Source organism: Panthera leo, chromosome E2 (assembly GCF_018350215.1).
Source record: "Panthera leo isolate Ple1 chromosome E2, P.leo_Ple1_pat1.1, whole genome shotgun sequence".
Lineage (NCBI taxonomy): Eukaryota > Metazoa > Chordata > Mammalia > Carnivora > Felidae > Panthera > Panthera leo.
This window is the reverse complement of record NC_056693.1, coordinates 18,788,570-18,812,686: the sequence shown is the minus strand read 5'-3', so window position 1 is coordinate 18,812,686 and position 24,117 is coordinate 18,788,570. Positions and strand designations below refer to the sequence as shown.

The window sequence follows — 24,117 nt, the reverse complement described above, 5'->3', positions numbered from 1 at the left end:
ATTGATAGAATTGAACATATTTTGATAGAACTAGTTCTGAATATTTTTATTAAGCCAATTTTAAATTAATAGCTGACACAATAAGTGTATTGACTAAATCAACTGGCAGTAGGAAATGCAACTGAGGAAAAAGTAAAAATACTAAAATCATCTGAAATTCTACAGGATAGTGCCAAACAGGCACTATCCCAAAACAGGATTGTTTTGTTTTTGAGCTTCTGGGGCGGGTTGAAATAGTAATTGTTTTATTTTTTAACTTTGAGGGTGGGAGCAGACCACATTTCCAAGATGTTACATATAGGTGGTTAAGAGCTGGTTTTGAGTACTTTTAAAATGTTTATGCTTTATTGCTGTATACCCATGAACTTGGAGGTATTACTAACTGGTATCTCTAGGCTCAATGATTTTATTCAATTCTCGTGGAGCTGGTGCATGTTTATTTAGCTCCTTGATTGGTGTGATTTTGCTTCTGATTGATCTTTGGGGCTTTAGGTGTGCCTAGGGGAGGTGACAGGTGCAGTGAGCAGTGTTCAGAGTTCCCTTTCTCTGTTTTCCTCAGAATTTCTGCTTTCACTATTTCAAAAGCGAGGTTCTGTGTAAAAATTTCTTTCTATACAAGGTTTAAGTTTTGTGGGTTTTTTTATCTTTTGGAAATTGTTGATCTGTTAGTATAGAGCATGACCTTAAATCAGAATATTCTATGGTGTAATATTTGTAATCAACAATGATACTGCTATATTTTATCAGCATAGGGGCTGTAGGATTTATGAGATTTTATTTTATTTTGTTTTATTTTTAAGCTTTTTAAAGATGATATCCGGTATCTGTTGACAATGGACAAACTGTGGCGGAAAAGGAAACCTCCAGTTCCGTTGGACTGGGCTGAAGTACAAAGTCAAGGTAAAGACTTTTATGAGGCACCTATCTGGCTCAGTCAGAGGAGCATGTGGCTCTTGACCTCTCAGGACTGTGAGTGTAAGCCCCATGTTAGGTGTAGAGATTACTTAAATAAATAAACTTAAAAAAGAAATTCATTTTAGTCTCTGGGATACCGAAATTGGTAATTCTCTTACCTGAAATCTTTAAATACCTTGAATTTCATTGTAAGAAATTCTAACAGTTTAGAAACATATGATGAAGGGAGATGACTGGAAATCTTATCACCTAGGGAAATAGCCATTATTAACACTTAGGGAATGTCTTTGTAGTTCAGCCCTGTGCACAGAAACAAAGAGGACTTTTGTACATACTTTACTCAAGTTGAATCATACTATTCATATATTCGTACTTGCTCTTTCCAGTATTATTTAACTAGTGCCCCTTGGTTAACCTTTGTTTTGTATTTTCCCCGAAATAAGGTGTTGTGCTAAGTATACATGCACATACATCTTTGTACCTTTGTGTGTCTCTTAAAGATTTAGTGTATTTGTAATTTAAAAAAATTTTTTTAATGTTTATTTATTTTTGAGACAGAGAAACAGAGCATGAACAGGGGAGGGGTAGAGAGAGAGGGAGACACAGAATCTGAAGCAGGCTCCGGGCTCTGAGCTGTCAGCACAGAGCCCGATGCAGGGCTCGAACTCACAGACTGTGAGATCATGACCTGAGCTGAAGTCAAAAGCTTAACCGATTGAGCCACCCAGGCGCCCCTAATGCATTTGTAATTTTAAATGTGAAAAAAAACCATTGTAGTAGTGGCTACTTCCTTATTCTACCGCCTCTTCCACACATTGTATCTTGTCTTACCTGAATTATATTATACAGCAGTGGTCAGCACACAAACTTAGAGAGTCCCGGGAGATTTGGGGTGTCAGTTTTGAGCACTTCTCCACAGTAACAAATATTTGACTTTACAGACTAAATTCAAATATGGTTCTGATAGCTTCCACTTACTGAGTGCTGTGTGCTGGACATATCTTTGAATTCCCCAATAACCCAGTGAGGTTCTGAGACCATCTTGCAGCTTTCCCATTTCGGTATTAGCACTTTTTTTTTTTGTACAAATCTTTGTAGCATCCTGATAATTATTTTGATGGAATTTGTTTCACATTGATTTTCTCATTGGTCAGGCATTAATTAAATTGTTAAATAAAACAAACACATGATGTTTAATAGTGAAATTTCTAATATTTTTTTCCCTTAGGAGAAGAAACCAATGCATCAGATCAACAAAATGAACCCCAGTTAGGTCTGAAAGACCAGCAGGTTCTAGATGTAAAGAGCTATGCACGTCTGTTTTCAAAGAGCATTGAGACTTTGAGAGTTAATTTAGCAGAAAAGGGGGATGGAGCTGAGCTCATATGGGACAAGGTTAGTTTTGAAAATACGTGGCAATTCTGTATCACATGCTTATTTTAGTTCTTGAACTGTAACCAGAAACTAGTAAGTTTTTGGATATCATTTATCCCACCAGAATTTGAGAACATAATACTGATATTGATTGGATGTTTTCATCTCTAATTACTACACTGAACTATGAATTTTCTGTACGTGAATTCAAGTAATATCATAAAACTTGATTCTGATAATGGGTTTGTGGTTTATAATTATGTTGACTGGAGAAATTATGTGAATTGACTGGAGTAAAATGTTTCACTGGCTTAAAAAATTTCTTTTGTAAGTGCAGATATGTTAATAGAAGTCATAAAATTCTTTTGGAGACAATAGCTCATGGGCCTGATTTAACTTTGGAAGTAATAAAATAGCCTTTCTGTTGAAATAGTTAAAGGTCTGAGACCTCTAAATACAGATTCTTACAAGTTAAAATAATATTTAATAGCAGTTTGTGGTTAGATGTCATATTTTGAAATTTGATGAATTTATTTTAATTGTTAATCAGTGTTTTCTATGTCTACCAGTGATTTATCTGTGATACTGGTAATACGTTTCTATGATGGTAGAGATTTGCCCTGAGTTGTAAAGTAAGGGGAAAAGTTTGGTCAGTTTTACTAAGCTGATAATTCTGTGCAAAGTTTGAAACTTTGGTTGAATTAGACATGTAAACTGAAGCTAGTAAGTTTATGTTTTTGGGATTCTTGAAAACATTCTTTTGGGTTTATGTCATATAAAGATTAACTATTAAATATATATTTGCATTATTACTGTTAGAGTGATTTGGGTAGTTTTCATCTGTACACAGGGCTAGATAATGAAACCATGAAACTGGTAGTTGTTACCCTCTGATTAAAATCTACATCTAATGGGTATGATGAACCAATTGCCTAGGGAAGTAGCTCTACACTGTTGGGTACTGTTAAATAGTCACACTTAATCCTCATGACAACCTTCTGAAATATTTCTATAATATTCCCTAATAGTTAAGGAATTTCATTTGCCTGAGGTTAGCCAGCCAGCCAGTGAGTATGTAGAGAACTCACATCCTCTCAGTGCTTTGTCTCAGTGCTTTCTCTTCTCCACTTTAGTGCTTTTGAATTATAGGCTAGGATAGTATGTTCTCAGTGAAGCAGAAAACTTTGCTGAAATCTTAAGAGACCAAGATACAATCTCAGAAAGAAGATAAACTGTCAAAGGGAAACTTTTGTTGTATTGCCATATGTGAAAAGAAACAGCAAATACAGGAGACTGGTATTTTATGAAGGGAATTTGGAGAGGGAAAACCAAAAGGTGTAGTCCAGATGTTTGAGTTTTTAGTGAAATTGTTTTCTGTAAAAAACCTTGATCTCTTTGCCTGGAGTCTGTATTGTCAGACAACTTCCATTACTGACTGACGCACCTGGGAAAGTGTTGCCATCGTCAGTGAGTGGAATTGGTGTTCTGCTCTATACACTTAGTGTCCACTTCACTCGTTTAAGTGGGACTGAGTTCCTAGAGGCCTGGTGGGTCTTGGCATTCTTTTCTTTCTTTCTTTCTTTCTTTTTTTTTTTTTTTTTTTTACATTTATTTATTTTTGAGAGCGAGCGAGCATGGGTGGAGGAGGGGCAGAGAGACAGGGAGACTCAGAATCCAAAGCAGGCTCCAGGCTCTGAGCTGTCAGCACAGAGCCCCATGCAGGGCTCGAACTCACGAACTGTGAGGTAATGACCTGAGCTGAAGTTGGACGCTTAACCGACTGAGCCACCCAGGCGCCCTTTGGCATTCTTTTCTTTTTAAATGTTTATTTTATTGAGAGAGAAAGAGAGCCAGGGAGCAGTCGTAGGGACAGAGAATCCCAAGCAGGCTCTGCACTAATTGTGAGCCTATTATTGATCCCGTGAACTGGGAGATCATGACCTGAGCCAAAATCAAGACTTGGACTCTTAGCCCACTGAGCTACCCAGGCTTCCCTTGGCAGTCTTGTCAGGCTACATCCCTGGATCCAAGGAGTTGATAATGAGACCCTGCCCCCAATTCATCCATTCTCCATGCTACTATAAGGCTTTATGGGACTGGCCTCTCCTGCAAGGCCATCTCTTGTTCTAGTTGACTATGGTTGTTACACACATGGGAGAGTACTATTTTGAAGGTGATACTAAATTAGTAAATCTGTGGGAAGGCTTGTTAAATTGTTTAAATTATTGGCAGGATGATCCATCTGCAATGGATTTTGTCACCTCTGCTGCAAACCTCAGGATGCATATTTTCAGTATGAATATGAAGAGCAGATTTGATATAAAATGTAAGTTGTTTTGTAGTTCAATTGTATCACTTAAAATTCTAAGTTATTCTTTTCTAACAGTTAAACATACTCATCTTTGTTTTTCAGCAATGGCAGGGAACATTATTCCTGCTATCGCTACTACTAATGCAGTGATTGCTGGGTTAATAGTGTTGGAAGGATTGAAGATTTTATCAGGAAAAATAGACCAGTGTAGAACAGTGAGTATTTCTTTCTTTCTTTCCCTTCCTTCCTTCCTTCCTTCCTTCCTTCCTTCTTTCCTTTCCTTTCCTTTCCTTTCCTTCCTTCCTTTCTTTCTCTTTCTTTCTCTCTTTCTCTCTTTCTTTCTCTCTTTCTTTCTCTCTTTCTTTCTCTCTTTCTTTGTTTCTTTCACAAGTAATCTCTGCATCCAATGTGGGGCTTGACCTCCCAACTCCGAGATCCAAAGTCTCATGCTCTACCAACTTAGCCAGCCAGGCACCCCTGTCCACCCTCTTTTTTTTTTTTTTTTTTTTTTTTTAATATTTATTTATTTTTGAGACAGAGCATGAACAGGGGAGGAGCAGAGAGAGAGAGGGACACACAGAATCTGAAGCAGGCTCCAGGCTCTGAGCTGTCAGCACAGAGCCCGAGGCGGGGCTCGAACTCACGGACCATGAGATCGTGACCTGAGCCGAAGTCGGACGCTTAACCGACTGAGCCACCCAGGCGCCCCAAGTCCACCCTCTTTTTAATAGTAGTCTATATTTTAGGGGAAAAAAAGTAACTCTAAAAAGCACATTAAACAGAGCACCTAAAAAATTAAAACAATAAAATTGATTAAAGCAGTGGAAAAAACATTGTTCCAGTAGTAACCTTATGAGCTCGTTTTTAAGCTTCCTGGAAGTTACAGTAAAAAGGAAAATATAGTTGCTTCTCTTATTTTATAAGCTAGTTTGCTTCTAACAGTTTCCAGAGTTTTACTGAATTCTTAGACTCATTGTATGGTTCCTTATAAAGTTTTTTCGATTTTAAGAGTTCTGTATGGTTTTTCAATTTTGTTTTGTCATTTTCTAGTTCTCTCCTTCATTCATGTTTTTGTTTTCTTCATGTTTTTCAATCTCCTTTTCTGTTTTAAACCTATTTTATGTTCTTTGATAATGTCTAAAGTTTTTATGGATGTATGTACTGTCCTTTCTGCTAGATATCATAGTATTTTTTTGGCCTGTGTGGTATATGATTTGTGGGGTTTTTTGGATTTTTTTTAATCAACTTAGTGTTAGTTAAAACTGTCTGACAATTCTTAAGGACTTATTGAAGGTGTACTTCAAAGAGGATTTGTGTTTGTTTATATCTGGGTGCCTGGCATCCTACCAATCCAGTACTACTTTAAAAATTTCAGCTTTAGTTTTTCAGCTCCTCTAATCCAAGTTGCAAGTCTGCATGAGCCCTGTCCTACTGTAATGAAACATGAAGGAAGATATTTCCCTGCTCCCCTAAGCACCAAGGTCACAATCTGTCTTGCTGTTTTTGTGGGAAAGATCTTTTCCTCCTCTTCAGGTCCTTGCTTTATGGGAGTTTCTGTTAGAGAGTTCTACATGCATGAGGGATGGACTAGATTTATCTTTTAATTTTTTCTTTTTTTTAAAGTTTATTTATTTTTGCAGGTAGAGACACAAAGCATGAGTGGGGGAGGGGCAGAGTGAGAGGGAGACACAGAATCTGAAACAGGCTCTAGGCTCTGAGCTGTCAGCACAGAACCCGACGCAGGGCTCAAACTCAAGGACAGCAAGATCATGACCTGAGCCGAAGTCGGACACTCAACCGACTGAGCTACCCAGGCGCTCCTAGATTTATCTTTTAAAACCAAAGCCACTTGGACATTCTCTTTGGATTCCTGCTTTCACTTTGAGTTTGCCTGAAGATGATTTGCATTCTTAACAACTTAGCAATTTAAAAAATTTCCTGAAAATACTTCTAGCCAATATTTTTGCTCATTTATGTTCTTTTTACTATAATGTTGACATGAAAAGATCAATTTATTTTTAGGAATTTTGAAATACATAAATGCATATATATTTTTTAATGTTTATTTTGGGAGAGAGAGAGTGTAAGCAGGGGACGGGCAGAGAGAGAGGGAAAGAGAGAATCTCAAGCAGACTCCGTGCTGTTCGTGCGGAGCCAGATGTGGGGCTCGAACTCACAGACTGAGAGATCATGAACTTAGCCGAAATCAAGTTGGATGTCCCAGTTTTTAGGAATTTCTGAAAAACTACCTACTCTGCAGTGGTACTCATACTTTTCAGTGCTATTATTGATTTACTCTTAAAATATTTTTTATTGTTTCCATGTAGTTTTGGGGTGAATGGGTGTAGAATCATTGCCAGTCTGCTACCTTGATTTGGTTTAATTCTTTTTCTTAACTGTCAAAATTTTAATTTCTAAGAACTAGATTTTTTTTTTTTTTTTTTTTTTTTACATTTTATTTATTTTTGAGAGACCGAACACAAGTGGGGGAGGGGCAGAGAGAGAGAGAGGGAGACACAGAGTCTGAAGCAGGCTCCAGGCTTCCAGCTGTCAGCACAGAGTCCGACACAGGGCTCAAACCCACAAACTGTGAGATCATGACCTGAGCCAGAGTCAGATGCATAACCGACTGAGCCACCCAGGCGCCCCTAAGAACTTCATTTTTGATTTCCACCTTCTAGCAGCTTGAGTTTGTCCTGTGGCTACAGTATGCATCCCTTTGAGCTCACAAACAATACTAATTGTTGAATTTATTTAAAATATGTACTCTTTCCTATAACATCCTTCTCATTTCTTTTTACTCAGCTTTTTCCCTCTTGGGTTAATGATGTTTATGTCTGGATTTTTTGGTTCACATTTATAAGTGAATTTTAAGATGAATTAATATTGTTGGCCTGGGCATCAACAGGGTTAGCAGTTGCTTCCGTTACTGTCGATTTCCCTTCATACAGTTATCTTCCTAGTGAAGCTTAGATCAAACAAATCTGTTTTCCCCATTGAACCCTGCCTCTGACCTTGCCAATACAATGACTAACTTCTAGCAATACTGTTGCTACAGGAGCCCTCCTCCCAGCACTTGATTGCCTCTCCCAGGATTTGGTTTTTCTTCTTTTTTTTAAAAAGTAATCTCTACACCCATCATGGGGCTTGAACTCACAACCCCAAGATCAAGAGTCACATGCTTTTTTTTTTTTTTTTAACATTTATTATTGAGAGATAAGAGAGCATGAGCATGGGAGGGGCAGAGAGAGGGGGAGACACAGAATCCGAAGCAGGCTCCAGGCTCTGAGCTGTCAGCACAGCCCAACTGGGGCTCGAACTCAAACCATGAGATCATGACCTGAGCCAAAGTCGGACACTTAACTGACTGAGCCACCCAGGCACCCCATGAGTCGCATATTCTTCCAACTGAGCCAGCTGGGCACCCCAGGATTTACTTTAAGCTTGGGGAATCTGAGGTTCCACTTTGGTGGCCACACTTAACATGGTCATCACAAAGTGAGAAATTTGTGTATTTACTTCTAGTGTTCTTTTGACCTTTGTTTGTATTGATCTTGCTAGTGTTTGCTGAACTTTGTAGTAAAGTAATAATGACGTTAAGTTTGGGGCCTTTTTTTGTTTTTTTAAGATAGAGAAAGAGAGCGTGCTTGTGTGCATGAGCAGGGGAAGGGGAGAGAGCATCTCAAGTAGGCTCCACACTGTCAGCACAGAGCCCAAGCAGAACTGGATTCCAGGAACCAGGAGATCATGAGCTGAGGTCAAGAGTCAGATGTTTAACCAACTGAGACACCTAGGCGTCCCTTAGTTGGGACCTTTTTAAATTTCAGTGCAAGTTTTTTATCCATTGCAATTTTTAAATTTTTCATTGGCTTTTATTTTTTGTTTGTATGCTTGGGAAATCGTAAATAGGTGCTAATATTGCCTGAAGTACATCACTTTTTCTCTTCTTTATATAAATGTTAATGTTGTAGTCATCAAAGACAACTTGAAAAGAAAAACGGCACATTGGTTCCATGCATCTGTGAAAGTGTTACCATTATTCGGAGAAATTAGCATATTGGTATTTACTATTGGGAGGTTGGCTTAAAATTGATAAGAATAACCACTAGGAAGATACCCCAAAATTGATTTAACGATATCAGAGATGAATACAGCTAGGCCCTTAATTCGCTAAGTTAGTTTGCAGAATAGTTTATAGAGTCTTCAAGATTTCTTTTCAGTAAACACAGCCTTTCACATGGTCACTAACTGTTAAAGAAAGTTGAAAGAAAATGAGGCTCTTAAAAAGGCCATGATTTTCCTTATGTTTTCTGCCATCTAGAAGGGAAGATTTAAGTCATTTTTAAAGTTTATTTGAGAGAGAGCATGCGGAGCGGGTGGGGGGGAGGGAGGGAGGGAGAGAGAGAGAAAGAGGGAGAATGAGAATGAATGAATCAGTCCCAAGCAGATTCTCCTGTCAGTGCAGAGCCCAATGCGGAGCTCGAACTCAGAAACCATGAGATCGTGACCTGAGCCGAGATCAAGAGTCAGATGCTTAAGGGAGCCACCCAAGCGCCCCTATTTAAGTCATTTTTTATTGACCGTGCAGTAAAGAAGACCGGAGGCTTCAAATTATATGGTATATAAAAGCATAAGATTTCTGGTTTCTGCCTGTATTTTCTCTCCAAAGATTTTTTTGAACAAACAACCAAACCCAAGAAAGAAGCTTCTTGTGCCTTGTGCACTGGATCCTCCTAACCCTAACTGTTACGTATGTGCCAGCAAGCCAGAGGTGACTGTTCGGCTGAATGTACACAAAGTGACTGTTCTCACATTACAGGATAAGGTAAGTGTACAGGCTGGTAATCTTCCACAAGGTTCGTTTTCCTTTCCTAAAAAAAAAGAAAACGTAGGCTCCCTTTTGCGGTATAGTTTAACATGATAACAAACTAAACCACATAATTACTCTGAAAGGCTCTGACTGCTAAAGTGCATTGCTCTGATATTCTAGGTTGCTTTACTGTCTGGGTTCCTACTACGTTTTTGGTCTGTGGTTCCAGAATATGTGCCTCACATCCCAGAAAGGAATAGATGAATTTGGATGGAATATGCACCACAGGTTGTACAGAGGTGACACAGTTCCTTGGCAAGCAAGAGACAGTTACCAGATAGTGTGTAAATTGTGTTTTCTGACAGACGGTATCCTTAAATGGTCTAGTGAGGGTCCTGATTTTGGTGTGTTAAGTTGGCGTCTTAGGAAATGCAGCATTTGTGCATCTGGATATACCAGTGGCGCTGTGGAGTGAGGGAAATGGAAGTTTAGTGTGTGGTCTGGTCCTTAGGTTCTTCCTAAATTGGTTAGGTTAGTTTCTCTGTGTTTGGGAAGATTTCCAAAATGGCCTGAATGGATGCTACTTCCTACTTTGGGGATCACTTCAGATTGCTTTCTGATAACGTTCATCATCATGTTTCATATTTACCCAACATAGGGGGCATAGACCCTTGCAGCCCAGGCTGCTTGAGAGGGAATAGCCTTTCTCCCAGAATTGATTACATAGGGCAGATTGATTTGAGCTTACGTTTTGATGGAGAAGCAGCAGGATTTGGTATACTGGCCAGCAGAGGCTGATTGCCCCACCTGGTTCCTTAGGAAGTAATTGTAGTTGGTATGTACTCATTCTTGAGCTTAAAGGCAAGTCCACTATTTTTAGGGTAATACGACCTTTAGAGAATTCCCCTGTTATTTTTTTAAAATGTTTATTTATTTCTTTTGAGAGAGCATGAGCGAGTTGGGGAGGGAGAGAGAGAATTCCAAGCAGACTCCACACTGTCAGAGAACAGTGAGATCATGACCTGAGCTGAAATCAGGAGTCGGACATTAACTGAGCCACCCAGGCGCCCTTCCCCTGTCATTTCTAAAAGCAGCTAGTATTTCACAGATTGTTATCACTCTTTATCCATCTTGAAATTTATTATTTTTTTAAAAAATTTTTTTTAGTGTTTATTTTTGAGAGAGAGAGAGAGAGAGAGAGACAGAGCATGAGTGGCGGAGGGGGCAGAGAGAGAGGGAGACACAGAATCCAAAGCAGGCTCCAGACTCTGAGCTGTCAGCACAGAGCCCCACGCAGGGCTCGAACCCACAAACTGCAAGGTCATGACCTGAGCTGAAGTTGGACGCTTAACCGACTGAGCCACCCAGGCGCCCCTATCCATCTTGAAATTTAAAGAGAGATGGCACTTGGGAAGAGGAAGACTAATCCAAGAATCCGTCTTATAAATTTTCCGTCTATAGAACATCTTCCACTACAGGATTGGCTTAGAGACTAAGATGAAATGTGTTAAATGTCTAGCTCAGTATCTAATCTGTAGGGAATACCAAGAGCCAATCAGGAGTTTGCAATCTCCCATTTGGAGGAAGTTTTATCTGAATGTTCTCAGTGGTCAAACATGGGAGTACAAGGTGGACAGCATGGGCATAGAGTAATTGGGTGAATTTCCAGTGCTTTCTGCATGTCCTGGGTGTCTTAAAGAACAACTTGCCCCCTTTCCATTTCCAATGGAACGGGAAAGTATGGGGGGGAAATGTCTGTTTTTTCTTTTTCTTTTTTTATGGTCTTTAACTACATATATTAGTATGTTAAATTTTTTTGTCTTCTAGATCGTGAAAGAAAAATTTGCTATGGTAGCACCAGATGTCCAAATTGAAGATGGGAAAGGAACAATCCTAATATCTTCAGAAGAGGGAGAGACAGAAGGTATTATACATTGCATTTATTCACTCTCCTCATTTGGGTAGAAACTGTATACATGAAGAAGTAACATGAGTCTGTCCATTGTGCATATTGCTCAGTATCACAGCTGAAAGGGGCAATGTTTGGTCACGAAAGTGCACTCCCTAGGTGGCACTGTCATGCTGGGATCACCACAGTTCAGGTGTGGGGACTTCCATATTGTCAGGGTGTCTCAGGGACTGTTTCTCAAGAACCCAGTGCACAGTTATGTTTACAGTGACCATAATGCTCTAGTCCACTAACAAGGACTATCCTTGCCTGGATCCTTGAAGCTAAATTAGTAATGGGAACGTTGCTCTGGCCGTTAGGGTAATTTAAGGCTATTAAAGGGTTTTGTTTTGAAAGAGCGTGCGCATGGGGATGGGATGGGAGGTACACAGGGAGAGGGCAAGAGAGAATCTTGAGCAGGCTCCACACCCAGCTCAGAGCCCACACAGGGCTCGATCACAACCGTGAGATCGTGACCTGAGTGGAAATCAGGAGTCAGACACTTAACTGACGGAGCCACCTAGGCACCCCAAGGCTATTAGGTGTTTTGTCAAAGAGCAGAGAAGCCTTGATAGCCTGCCATAGAGCAGAAAGTAGTACTGAAAATCATTGCCCACCTTTGGCTTTCCAGGCTTTCTAGGCTTTCCTTTTCAAAAGTTCAGGCAGGTTGTCATCCCTTTTGTTAATGCATTTGTTGTATAAAGTACAATGCATTTGGGTCTGTTTAAGCTTTCTTAGAATTGGTTATGGTTGTGCTCCCTTCAGACTGTGCTAGTCAATCTTCGTGTACTTAGATGTTCCCACACCTCTTCAGTCACTTTGGCAGCTCATCTCTTTGGGCTGCCATTTTAGTTGATTTCTCCACATCCCCAATTTTGTCATGGTACCATTACTTTGGGCACTGTTTTCCCAAAATAAGATGTATTTATTCACACATTTGCTCATTGGTCATTTATTCAGGACACTTTGTCAGATCCTGATAGGGTTATTCAAATGTCAAGCCTTTAAATTAAAACTTAGTGTCAGGATTCCTCTTGGCTGTAGTTTCTAGTCAAGAAATTGCTTGAGATATTAGGTCGTGAGTAATTCAAGACCCTGTTTTGGCTAGGTAGTAGTCTATTTTAAGAATCCAGTTGAATGTTTAAGCCCCATTTTAGCTAGCTGTCTTCATATGCACATAGAAAGTTTGTCCATGACGATACACTCTCCCTTGGTTCTGGCCAGCTCTTTCAAATGCTTGGGCTTTAAAAATGGAAACTGGTCAAGAATCTCAGTGGCTTAAAACTGGTCCTTCTCAGTAGCACATGTAGCAGCATACATGTGCTACTGAGTACTAAGGGTGGGATTTATTCAAATACATTTAGGGCCCTGTGTTATAGGTACAGTCCTGTGTTTATAATTCGAGAATGAATAAGGCAGTGGTCCCTGTCGTGAAGTACTTGAAAGCCTGGAAGGAGAGGAAAGATGGTCAACAAGTGATTTACTACAATCTAAGAAATAACTGTAGGAAGAGAGCATACAAGGTCGGAAGCCTTGTGAAGGGGAAGGGTCACAGGAGAAAGGACTCCTGGGCCAGTTCTTAAAGAAGTAAAGGCCCGCTGGCAGAGAAGGGAATGTCTACATTTGGGCAGAATCAGCAGCCGCTGTAAAACGCGTGAGCTTGTGAAACAACGTAAAAGGCTTTCAGAACGTCCAGTTATTTGTTTCACTGGAAAGTAGGGTGCTGTGGGCTTGGGGGTGGTGGCACAGCTGGAGGGCTTCGTGTGGCATACATGTGACATGTATTTGTAGTCCTCCCCCAGTGACCTCCTCCCACCAGGATTTATAAGCAGGGAATGTATTAATGTATTTACCTTCTAGCATAGTCTGCAGAGTAGGAGTTAAGCATGTGAAAGAAGAAGCAGGGGGCCAGTTAGGGAGAAAAAACTGAAGGTAGTGAGGGTTGTTTACTGAGGCATAAGCAGATGACAGAGTTGAGATTTGCAGTCAGAGTTTATGGGTCGACCAGGTGAAGAAAAGTGTCATTGTTGGGCTTGTACAGGACTGTCGCCAGGACTCTGGCTTTGGAGATGATGTTAATTGACCAGGATAGATGCATAGTAGACTATTTTTCTTTCTAACATGTTGGATCTGAGGAGTTTGTAGTTAAGTAGGGAATATGTAAAAGGGCTTGAGGATGGAAGTCTGGGTAGGAGCTACCATTCTCTAAAGGCATTCCAGATAGATTAAAAAGTTAAAATAAGAAATCTGTAGGGGCGCCCTGCTGGCTCAGTCAGTGTTGCATATCTCGATCTTGGGGTCATGAGTTGGAGCCCCACGTTGGATATAGAATTTACTTAAAAAAAAAAAAAAACCTAAAAGAATTAGAAACTGTCAGTAGTGGAGCGCCTGGGTGGCTCAATCGGTTGGGCACATGACTCTTGATTTCAGCTCAGGTCATGATCCCAGGGTTGTGGGATCAAGCTTTGCCTTGGGCTCTACACTGTGCATGAAGCCTGCTTAAGATTCTCTCCCTCTCCGTCTCTCTGTCTCTCAGGTGTCCAACTTTGGCTCAGGTCATGATCCTGTTTACGAGTTGGAGCCCCACATTGGGTTCACTGCTGTCAGCACACAGCCTACTTGGGATCCTCTATCCCCCTTCCTCTGTGCCCCTCCCCTGCTTGAGCTCTCTCTCTCTTTCTCTCAAAAATAAAAACATTAAAAAAAAAAAAGATTCTCTCTCTCCCCCTCTCCCTCTCCCCCCACCCCCTCTTCTCTCCTTCTCTCCCCCACTTACTCTCCAAAAAAAGAAACCATCATTAGTTTCTGGGTTTCAAGGAGGGGATCCTTTCTAAGCATTTTCCTTACAAGCAACTAAATAATAACCAACAAAGAAAAAGATTATTAGATTATATAGAAAATTACATATATTTAATGATAACTAGAATTTAAAATACAGTTTACTTAGCATGTGCCAGGCACTGTATAGGTCAACAGGTTCTATATAGTGTGTCCCTCATGGAGCAAATATTCAATAAAGTGCACTCTGTTGTGAGGAGAGGGTATAAATTGGGAGCAAAGTGAGGAAGCAGTTTTGTAAGTGATACTTGAGTGCTTGTATAGGTTAAGAGAGAGGAGCATCTGAACATTCAGGGGAGAAAGGATAATTAAGGCAGAAAGACCCAACAGTAGGTAGAAGGAGGTGGTGACCTACAAAGTTGGGTTGGAGGAATTGTTCTTCATGGGAGTATTTTAATCCATGTATCAGGTTTATTGAGTGTTAGGGGGTGCTGTGCTAGGTACTTTGCTGCATGAAGCAGAAATGACATGTGGAAACTAAAACTATAGAGTGATTATTTTTGGGAGTCCCCACTGACTTGTCATTGAGAAATGTTGAAAATTTGTGTTGAAAAACGGAAAAATCCATTCAAATCAACAGTTTTCTCATGTTTCTGTAAAATTTGCTGAAAAGTGAAGTTGTTGTAGATAATCTCTTTGTAAGTAGAATATATGTTGAACAACTCTAAAAGTTGTCTTCAACTCCTTCAGGATTCCAGATTAATTTGGTTTGAATGGGAGAGTGTCAGAATTTCTCACAGTTTGGGTTTTTTTGCAACAGTTTTAATAGTTGAGTTGAATTTCTAAGTGTCTAATATTGTAGTGGACTAGTTTGCTAGGGCCACCATTCCAAAATATGCAGACAGAGTGACTTAAGTGACAGAAATTTATTTTCTCATAATTCTGGAGGCTCCAGGTCAAAAGATCAAATTATCCACAGGTTTGCTTTCTCTTGAGGTCTCTCTCCTTGATTTCTTAGAAAAATGTTGGATTATGCCCAGCCTGACAGCCTCATTATATCTTAATCACCTTTTTAAAAAAAACCACTCTCTCACATTCTGAGGTGCCTAGGGTTAGGGCTTCAACATACAAATTTGGGGGGATGACAATTGAGCTTATAGAGGGGGGATTAACCTTTTTAAAGCTAATGTGACTGCTCTGTGGAAATATAACTTTAGTATCTAAATTTCTTTCCAATTTCTTAGCTAACAATCATAAAAAGCTGTCAGAATTTGGAATTAGAAATGGGAGCCGGCTTCAAGCAGACGATTTCCTTCAGGACTATACTTTATTGATCAACATCCTTCATAGGTGGGAACTATTAATATTTTAAGTGTAAGAAATTATTTGAATATTTAAAGAGTGAAGAAAAAGATGTTTTCTTACTCTTAAGCCCTGCTGTTCACTTGAAACCACATGGTATATTTGCTTGAGTTGGCTACTCAGTTCCTTTGAGGCTTGACCTACAGAGGAATTTGGGGAATTCTGAAATAAAAGGAATAGGCAAAAAATGTTTAAGGGTAACTATCATCAGTGGTGTCTGATCAGAAAGACCTAGAAAAGGTAGAAATCCAAGCATTTGAATAGTTATAATCAGAGATGAATTAATTTTGATAGTTGAACTAAAATAAAAATTTCAACCATTTTAAAGATTCATTAGAAGAAAGGAAGAAATATTTCCCTCATAAAACACAAATTTAACTTGTGATCTTAATAATGAGATAATGAAAAGAATTACAGATGTTTGAATCACTTTTTTTTTTAATGTTCTGCCCATTTTATAAAAAAAACTTCAAAGTGCTTGCATTACAGAGTATTTGCATGTATATAACACAGTTAAAATACAGATAGTCTTCCATTTTGGTATGTTTACCTGTCAAATGCACTTTTGTGCATGCCCATTGACACACCTAAATTGCACACCAACTTAGGACTTTGGGCATTATCTTACAAACATGGAGGGTTGCTACCTGCATCTGATTGTTTTGCCAGTATTGCCATCTCTTTACAAACATACAGTTTGTGTAGTTGTTTGGAGAATATCACATTTTATATACTTGGTTTATAAAAAACATAAAATGACAGGGAAGACTGAATGTGAGTTGTTAGTAAGGAGTATAAGTTTCACAAAGTTAGACAATTGAGTCAAAGAGAGTTTTTGCTAGGGTGTGATCCCTAGTCTCAATTAGACACCGTTGGATGTCCGTGGTGTGCTCGTGTTCAAGTTCACAAGAAAAAAACAATGAAAGTAGATCTACAGTAAAATGGAAATATCAGATGGTGTCTAAAGAGGAGGCATAATTAGGGTTTTGTTTTTTTTTTTTATCATATTTTTTAGCTCCTTGGGAACAGAACCCTCCCCCCTTATAACATAACATGTAAGTCTTTTGTTTGACTTTCATGCATTAAACTTTCATACATGTTTTTGCAAATGTGTTACAAAATCAGGGTACTGCCAGTAAAGATGGTGGGGAGACCCAGAGTCCATGTAACCCTGTTCCTTAAACGCCAAGTTACTTTGGTCAAGATCAGGGTTGAGTGTATAGACTCTTCACCTGGTAGCTAAAGAAATAATGCCTTAAGAGCAACATTGGGCCACAAAGTTTTAGACTCCGTTTTCTGCTCTAGAAGTGGAAGTTATGTAACATTTTTAAAAAACCTTTTCCCTGATTTGAAGGGGCAATGGTATTGAACACTTGAAGTAGAGTTTTGAATTAACAACAGAAATTTGTTGTGTGCAGTGTTATTTTTAATTTTAGCTCTTTGAAAATCAGCATCTGTATATTTGGTGTGTACATAGTAAATGCACTTAGAGCTTTGAGGAACAGTGTCTCTCTGGTGTGCCTTTGTCATGGGGTCCAGTTTTATAGTGTCTGATTATTTTACAGTGAGGACCTAGGGAAGGATGTTGAATTTGAAGTTGTTGGTGATGCCCCAGAAAAAGTGGGGCCCAAACAGGCTGAAGATGCTGCCAAAAGCATAACCAATGGCAGTGACGATGGAGCTCAGCCGTCCACGTCCACTGGTGAGTCATGGCCTAGCCAGCCAGCATTTTGTTGATTAACCCACCAAGCAAGACATTATATAGAAACAAACTATGAGTATTTTACGAATTTTACCGTAAAATAGAAATCTGTAGGGTTGTTAAAGGTGTAGATTGGTTTGGCATTGGTTGTTTTAATTCTTATGGAAAATAGGAACTATTATTTTTTGTTAGTGGGCTTTTAAAACTAGAAGTGTCGATGAGTTTACTAGTGTGTGAAGACAGTTCATTCTTAGTAGTAGTTTTGGATTTTGTATGCTTGTTTCCCCTTAAATATGGGAAGCAAATCAGTGCATCTCTGTTGAGTGAACAGATGCTTGGTAAGTATAGAATTTTAGAATTTCACAGTTTCCTGAGAACCGGTATGACTTTGGTAAAGTGCATCAGGGACTCTTACCCTGAGTTTTTAGTGCTAGTGCTTGGTGATTTACTGTGCTCGGATTTGGATGTTTACTACCTGCTCACATCCCGCAACCCTCCTCTCTTCATTTTTCAGTCAGGAAACTAAAGTTAACTTTTTTTTAACCCCAAGTTTTTGGTGTTCTTTGGAATATGGTTGTTCTTGGTTCTCCTGTCCTCTGAGAATTTTAAAGATGAACTTTGAGACTGACTAGAGCATGGCCCACCTGTGAGCCATGGGTTCATGACCTATTTTCCCCTCCAGAAATGGAAAAGTCTATCATTCTCCTATGAGGAAGGGACTATGGTCATTGTTAAAAAATCATAATTTGAAATATGCATTGATTGATCCATTACCATGGGGTTTGGGAGGCTTTAGCCATGAGTAAGATAGGCAGGTACTCTGCCTTTGGTTTGGCAGGGGTGGGATGGGGGGTGGTACACAAAACCAACTGTAGTGTAAGGTTAAGAGCATGCACTATAGAGCCCACTGTGTGGGTTTGAATCCTGGCCTCGACTTCTGCTGTTGTGTGGCCTTGGGCAAGTCAGTCTCTGTACTTCAGTTTCCTTTTCTAGAAAACGGATAATATTATTGTCTTCTTTATAGGGTTGTTGTGATGATTAAATGAGTTGTTATATGCAAAGTGCTCAGAACAGTTCCTGGCACCTTGTAAGTGCTATGTATATGTTGTTGTTGTTGTTTTATTATTATTATTACCACCACTACCAGTATTAGGATATGCACCCTCCCCTTTTTTGTTGGAGAGATAGAAACGAGGAGCTATAATAATTTGAGTTACATAATGCTTGTTACAGTTTTTTTGTTTAGATTAGAAAACAAAAATAGGTGCTCGTTACAGAAAACATTAAAACAGTACAGAAATGTATAATGTATAAAGTGAAGGTTCCCTAAGGGTAGCTATTCTTAAGTTTGATGTATATTGGAAATGCTAACTTTTCACTTTCATAAAATATTAGTGAATCACTAGTAACGCCCACACTTTTAACCACTTTTTCCTTTTTTTTTGAAATAAGCACAAGAGCAAGATGATGTGCTCATAGTTGATTCAGATGAAGAAGGTCCTTCAAATAATGCTGACATCAGTGAAGAAGAGAGAAGTCGCAAGAGGAAATTAGATGAGAAAGAGAATATCAGTGCAAAGAGGTCACGCACAGAACAGACAGAAGAGCTTGACGATGTCATAGCATTAGATTGAACACAAATGCCTCTAAACAGAACCCTCCTAACTGCAGTAGGTCATCTGGGCAGAACCAGGTTATTTGTTATGTCCTTTGTTCCAAAGGGAAAAAATTGACACCGTTGACCTGAAGATGATTCTGCTCCCTTTGAAAGCATTCATTTTGCTAGAACAATTAGAAACATTGCAGTATGCTGTATTGAAAGTAGGATTATAGTTTTAAAGCCCTTTGAACAAAGTGTGTGCATAACCAGTCATGAGATAAAACACCACAATGCATGTTGCCTTTTTAATGTAAATACCCTTAGGTATCATTTAACAGTTTTAAAATATTGTGGTTTAGTAAAGTTGATACCTGGTTATAAATATTATGCCTTTATTTTTGGTTAGAAGAAGAATTATTTTTAGCCTAGATCTAACCATTTTCATACTCTTAACTGACTGAAACAGATTCAAAGAAGTATCACGTGCTATGCATTGAAACTTGTTTTTAAATGTTAACTGGCACTATGTATATTAATGTAAAACAATGTTAATTTACTCAAGTTTTCAGCTTGTACTGCCTGGTATGTCTGTGTAAGAAGCCAATTTTTGTGTATTGTTACAGTTTCAGGTTATTTATATTTGGTGTTTTGTAGAACTCAAATACGACTACACTGTACTTATGGACCAAATAAATGGCATCTGCATACTTGTTATACGAGCCTGCAGAGTTCACGTTTCTGCTGCCTTATTGGGTTTATATACTACTGCAGGCATGCAAAATTCTTCCCTTCTAAAAAACTAACTCATAATGGATGTGAAGGTTAAAAAAGACCTCCACGGTTTGCCATAGATGAGTACTTTCTAAAATAAAATTTTTAATGGCAATGTTGCTTTTTAAGTTTGGATTGTAAACAACTGGCCTTTTGTTGAGAATTCATTTAAGTGGTCTTTGCCTAGCCCCAGTAACATAGAACCTTGGCTTTGAGATTCCAGAGCAGGGGAGAGTCTTCTCCATTCTGCAGTCTTCCCTGGACTGCCCCTCCAACCCCCAATTCATCAAAGTCCCTTCCTGAGTGTACCATTTAGAGCCCAACTCCAGCATACAGATGTGGCCAGACCAGCACTAGATGGATCAGCACCTATGTCTCTGCCCAGGACCTTAGAGTACCCTGGCCCTTAGGGTTCTTCTCTCTTCACACAGATGTGCCTTGAATTTTCAGATAATAGAAACCCCCTGAAGCTGTTTTCCCCCATTCTGTACCTTGGCCATTGGTGGTTTTGACCGCAGTCAATTCAGATTTCAAGTTGATAGCTCATTGTTTTGTTCCCCTTTGTGTAATTCTTACTCTGCCATCTAGTTTATTAATTCTTACTCCTTGTTTTATATCATTTGTAAATTCAGAATGTAATCAAAGCCTTCAGAAAATCATGTTGAACAAGACTCAGCCCTCAGGAGCATGCTGCTTGATGCCCACAAGATGGACTGACTTCCAGCCTTCAGTACAGCAGTGAGCAAGCTGAATCCCCACCTACAACTAGAGGAGTCTGTGAGGTTCACTTTACCTTTAGATTTTTAGAAGATGTTCCATTTTCCTCCAGGAAAAAGAAAATCTCAAAATGACAAAACTATGTAACAGACAATAATGAAATATTCTGGAATACCACCTCTCAGAAATGTTTCAGTTAACTGGTTGGTCACTGGTGATCATGGTCAGTTTGGAAATTCCATTCCTAAAACCTCACAGTGCCCCTTTAGACTCAACTGTCCATGTGTTTTCAGCATTTTGTATATGTATGTTCTTTTCCATTTTAATGTACATGGCAATGAGTACCAGTTTGATCTGTAGAGATACACTTGTGTTTTGGGAGACCAGTGCATTTTGTCTCTACAACTCTGTTACTACCTTTTCCAGCAGGGTCTGTCCCTTTTCTACCTGTTTCAATAAAATCAGGGTCAGCAAGGCAGGTCCAACACAGAGGTATTGCCCAAGTAGACTAAGCAGATCCAAGCTGCCTCCACATACCTGGAGCATGGAGACACTAGATTTGGCCTTGTGTTCATGGTTTTCCCATGTGAGTTTGTCTTCTCAGTTGGGGAGCCGGACGCAGAGCTCGTCAAGGGTCTTTCCCCAGCAGCTCTATCCTGAAACAGTCTGACAAACCATCTTCCAGCCTTAATGGGAACGGTCTGGTGACTCAAGTTTACCTATGTAGCCTGTTGTCTCAAAGGTCAATCTGCATACTTGGCATGTATGAGAGGATTCAGTGTTTTAATATAGAATAGCCTGACCCCTTTATGAAATAACCAATCAGGCGGACATCAATGGATGCCAAAACCTTTTGCAAAAGGCTGTTGAACAGAATCTTTACACAGTGCTCAAATGTTGCTATAAAGATAACTTGCAAAATGAAAAAAATCAACCTTTGATAACGGACTGATCTGTCACCGCTATGAACCTGTCTTCAAACCTAGCATCAATAATGGGACAACTTGATGTGTGCTTCGTAATGAGATGATATGAAGAATACAACAGAACGTAGGCAAAAAAACCCATGTTAACCTGAACTTAATCCACCATCTAGACCTGACTTCCAGCTGACAGGAAATAGAGGGGGTAGAGGAACAAACCAAACAACATTAGGAGACAACTACAGAATGTGGGACATTCTGGAACTCAAGTGCAAAATAAATGACTTTAACAATTCTTGTGACAATTGGAAATTTGGAAATGGAATAGTGATAATGGAATTATTTTCTTAGGTATAATAATGTACTTATGGAGGCTACTGTCCTTATTCTTGGAATATTAGGAATGAAATGAAGCTTCATAACAACTTTTAAATGGCTCAGCAAAATGTATAATAAAGATAAAATTAACATTTATTGAATCTAGGTGGAGCCTGTATACATTGTTCATTGTACTATCCAACTTTTCTCTGAAAACTTTCATAATAAAGGTGGATAGATATATATATATATATATAGTCTGTATTTTCCTTTTGAGCCTATGTGACTTTCAAGTTTTGTAATGAATATATTCTATGATTTAAATCAAAAAGGCAATAAAGTTATTAAAAATCTAAGTTGGCATGAGAAAGTGTTGCAGTGATTCCTGGGTCCAACATTTATCAAGTCCTCTGTGTCCTTGTTGCTAGGCTGTGACTTAGGAAGAATTCTTTTTCATTTGAGTCTCCATAGAATCAAGATAGCCAAGTTGCTCCCAGTAGATTAGTGGTTCGCTTAGAAGTTGTAGAAAACATTTGGTTCATAATAGGTGTTCCTGTTCCTGAAAATTGCCCATCGGTAGCAGGCGTCTGAAGGCATCTGGAGAGGACTTGCTCTGTGGCCAAGGAACATGGGCAAACTTAAGCTTCCTACTAGCCTTTTGTAATCTATAGAAAATCAAAACTTAAAAAGTCAAAGCAGGGAAGAAAGGATGATGGCAGATATTTCTAGTCATTGTGTCTTGGGGAGGTGGTAAAGGCGTCCCAGCATCTCCATTTTGACCATTTCCAGGAGGATATATTTAGAGAAGTATTTTTATAGACGCTTTCATACTGGGAATACATTATTTGCATTCTGCACACAGAGGGAAGTTTTTTTTTTGTCCCCTGCAACTAATTTAAAATAAATTCCAGCCAAGAGTTTTGAGAAATTTTTGAACTGCTCTCACTAAAAAAAATCAAGTTGAACTACAGGATTATGATGATGCTGTGCAGTTTGATTATATTCTGAAGATACTATGTTATTCTGATAAAATAACATTTTGGGGAGTTTTGCTAATTGTCTCTGACTCAGCTTTAAACATTTTTAATCTTGCAACAAGTGATGACTTACATAGGCAAAGGCTCAGAAAAATTTTACTAGAATGTACAAATGCTCCAGGGTCCTCAGGCTTTTACTTTAGAAATCCACCAACGGGATTGCCTGGCTGGCTCAGTCAGTAGAGTTTGCTACTCAATCTCAGGGTGGTGAGTTCAAGCCCAATATTGGGTGTAGAGCTTATTTTAAAAAATAGGGGTGCCTGGGTGGCTCAGTCAGTTGAGCATCTGACTGTTGATGTTGGCTCAGATCATGATCTCGTGGTTTGTGGGTTCAAGGCCAAAGTGGGGCTCCTCACGAGCCTGCTTGGGATGCTCACTTTCTTCCTTTCTGCCCCTGCTTGCCTGTGCACGCTGTCAGAAAAAAAAAAAAAAAAAAAGATCCACCAACAATTCACTTTCTCAGGTCAATCTCAGAAAAATGTAGGCATTGTGTACAGTGTCATTCACTCATTCTATAAACATGTATTGCATCCCTACTCTGTGACGTGCCACACTGAGAAAACCTTGACAGCCTGTGTAGAAACCTTTGAAAGCAGTAAGACACTAAGGACTATTCACAGAAACTCGACTTCTTAGAGAAACTCAAGGTAGCAATAGGCGGTAGGATGGGGATCTGAGGACCCACATCTTCTGTGTTGTCCAGGTTCCCAATTGGTCCCAGCATCTGCTTCCAGCAGCACTGAGTCATGAACACCAACCTCAAGCTCAAAAATGTGATACCAAAAGCTGTTGGAATCAACATTCCCAAATGCTCCCCACGCCCTGCCCCATGGAACTGCAGACCTGCTGGGGTGTTTGTTTGCCACACACAAAGTTTGTGTATAAATGCCCTTTCCTGGGTGCAGGATAAGGTTTCAGGACAAGAAAGGGAAGGTCCTTCCAAGGAAGGACCAACTGCTCCCTGATGAAGGAAGGAAGGAAGGAAGGGGAAATTATCACATCCTAACCCTAATTCTTAGATTGGGGAACCAAGCCTGTCCATGGCTTTGACTCTTCTGTGCCTCTGAAGAGGCCAAAGGGGGGATACCAGGACCAGGGGAAATTGGTGGACTCAATCTGATAGAAAAAGCTGGGCTTCAAAGGAGAGGATGGAAAAATCCCTTTGGGGACAGCTCCCAGTACATGTCCTCCCAGTAGAGAACACACACCTTGGGTCTGGTGCTGTGCATGGGAAGACTGGCCCCTAGGAGCTGAGCTGGGAGAGGTACAATTGGGCTTCAAGTGAAAGATTTCCTGCTGCTCTCCCTAGGAAGTAATATTTCATAAGTACTGCTGCAACCTGGAGGAGGGGAAAAAAGTGAATCCCAGCAACTCCTCCATGTGGAGTTTGGCTGTGTGCCGTCCCGCTTTCCTCAGGACCCAAGTCAGACAGCCACACTTGATTGGCATCTGAATGTGTCCCAAGACCGTGGGGAAAAAAAAAAAACAAACCTGACTTGTGTCTATAATTGGGGTCCACACACTACAGACAGATAAGGGGATCTGATGGAA

The 24,117-nt window shown here is 39.6% G+C and overlaps 1 protein-coding gene across 2 annotated transcripts in view; it reads left to right on the top strand.

The window, feature by feature from the left end:
• UBA2 (ubiquitin like modifier activating enzyme 2) overlaps positions 1-21,776 on the top strand; it is a 40,175-nt gene extending 18,399 nt beyond the window's left edge. The window contains exons 9-18 of one of the 2 annotated variants that reach the window (XM_042918610.1): positions 801-900; positions 2,144-2,310; positions 4,522-4,615; positions 4,703-4,815; positions 9,270-9,425; positions 11,238-11,334; positions 15,381-15,486; positions 17,064-17,200; positions 18,653-18,870; positions 20,204-21,776. In XM_042918610.1, coding sequence (XP_042774544.1) covers positions 801-900; positions 2,144-2,310; positions 4,522-4,615; positions 4,703-4,815; positions 9,270-9,425; positions 11,238-11,334; positions 15,381-15,486; positions 17,064-17,200; positions 18,653-18,834 — 1,152 coding nt within the window. In that variant the 3' untranslated portion in view covers positions 18,835-18,870; positions 20,204-21,776. Of the gene's footprint in view, positions 1-800; positions 901-2,143; positions 2,311-4,521; positions 4,616-4,702; positions 4,816-9,269; positions 9,426-11,237; positions 11,335-15,380; positions 15,487-17,063; positions 17,201-18,652; positions 19,520-20,203 lie in introns of those variants that run through there. The other variant, XM_042918609.1, reaches the window with a different exon arrangement.
• Positions 21,777-24,117: the final 2,341 nt, after the last annotated feature.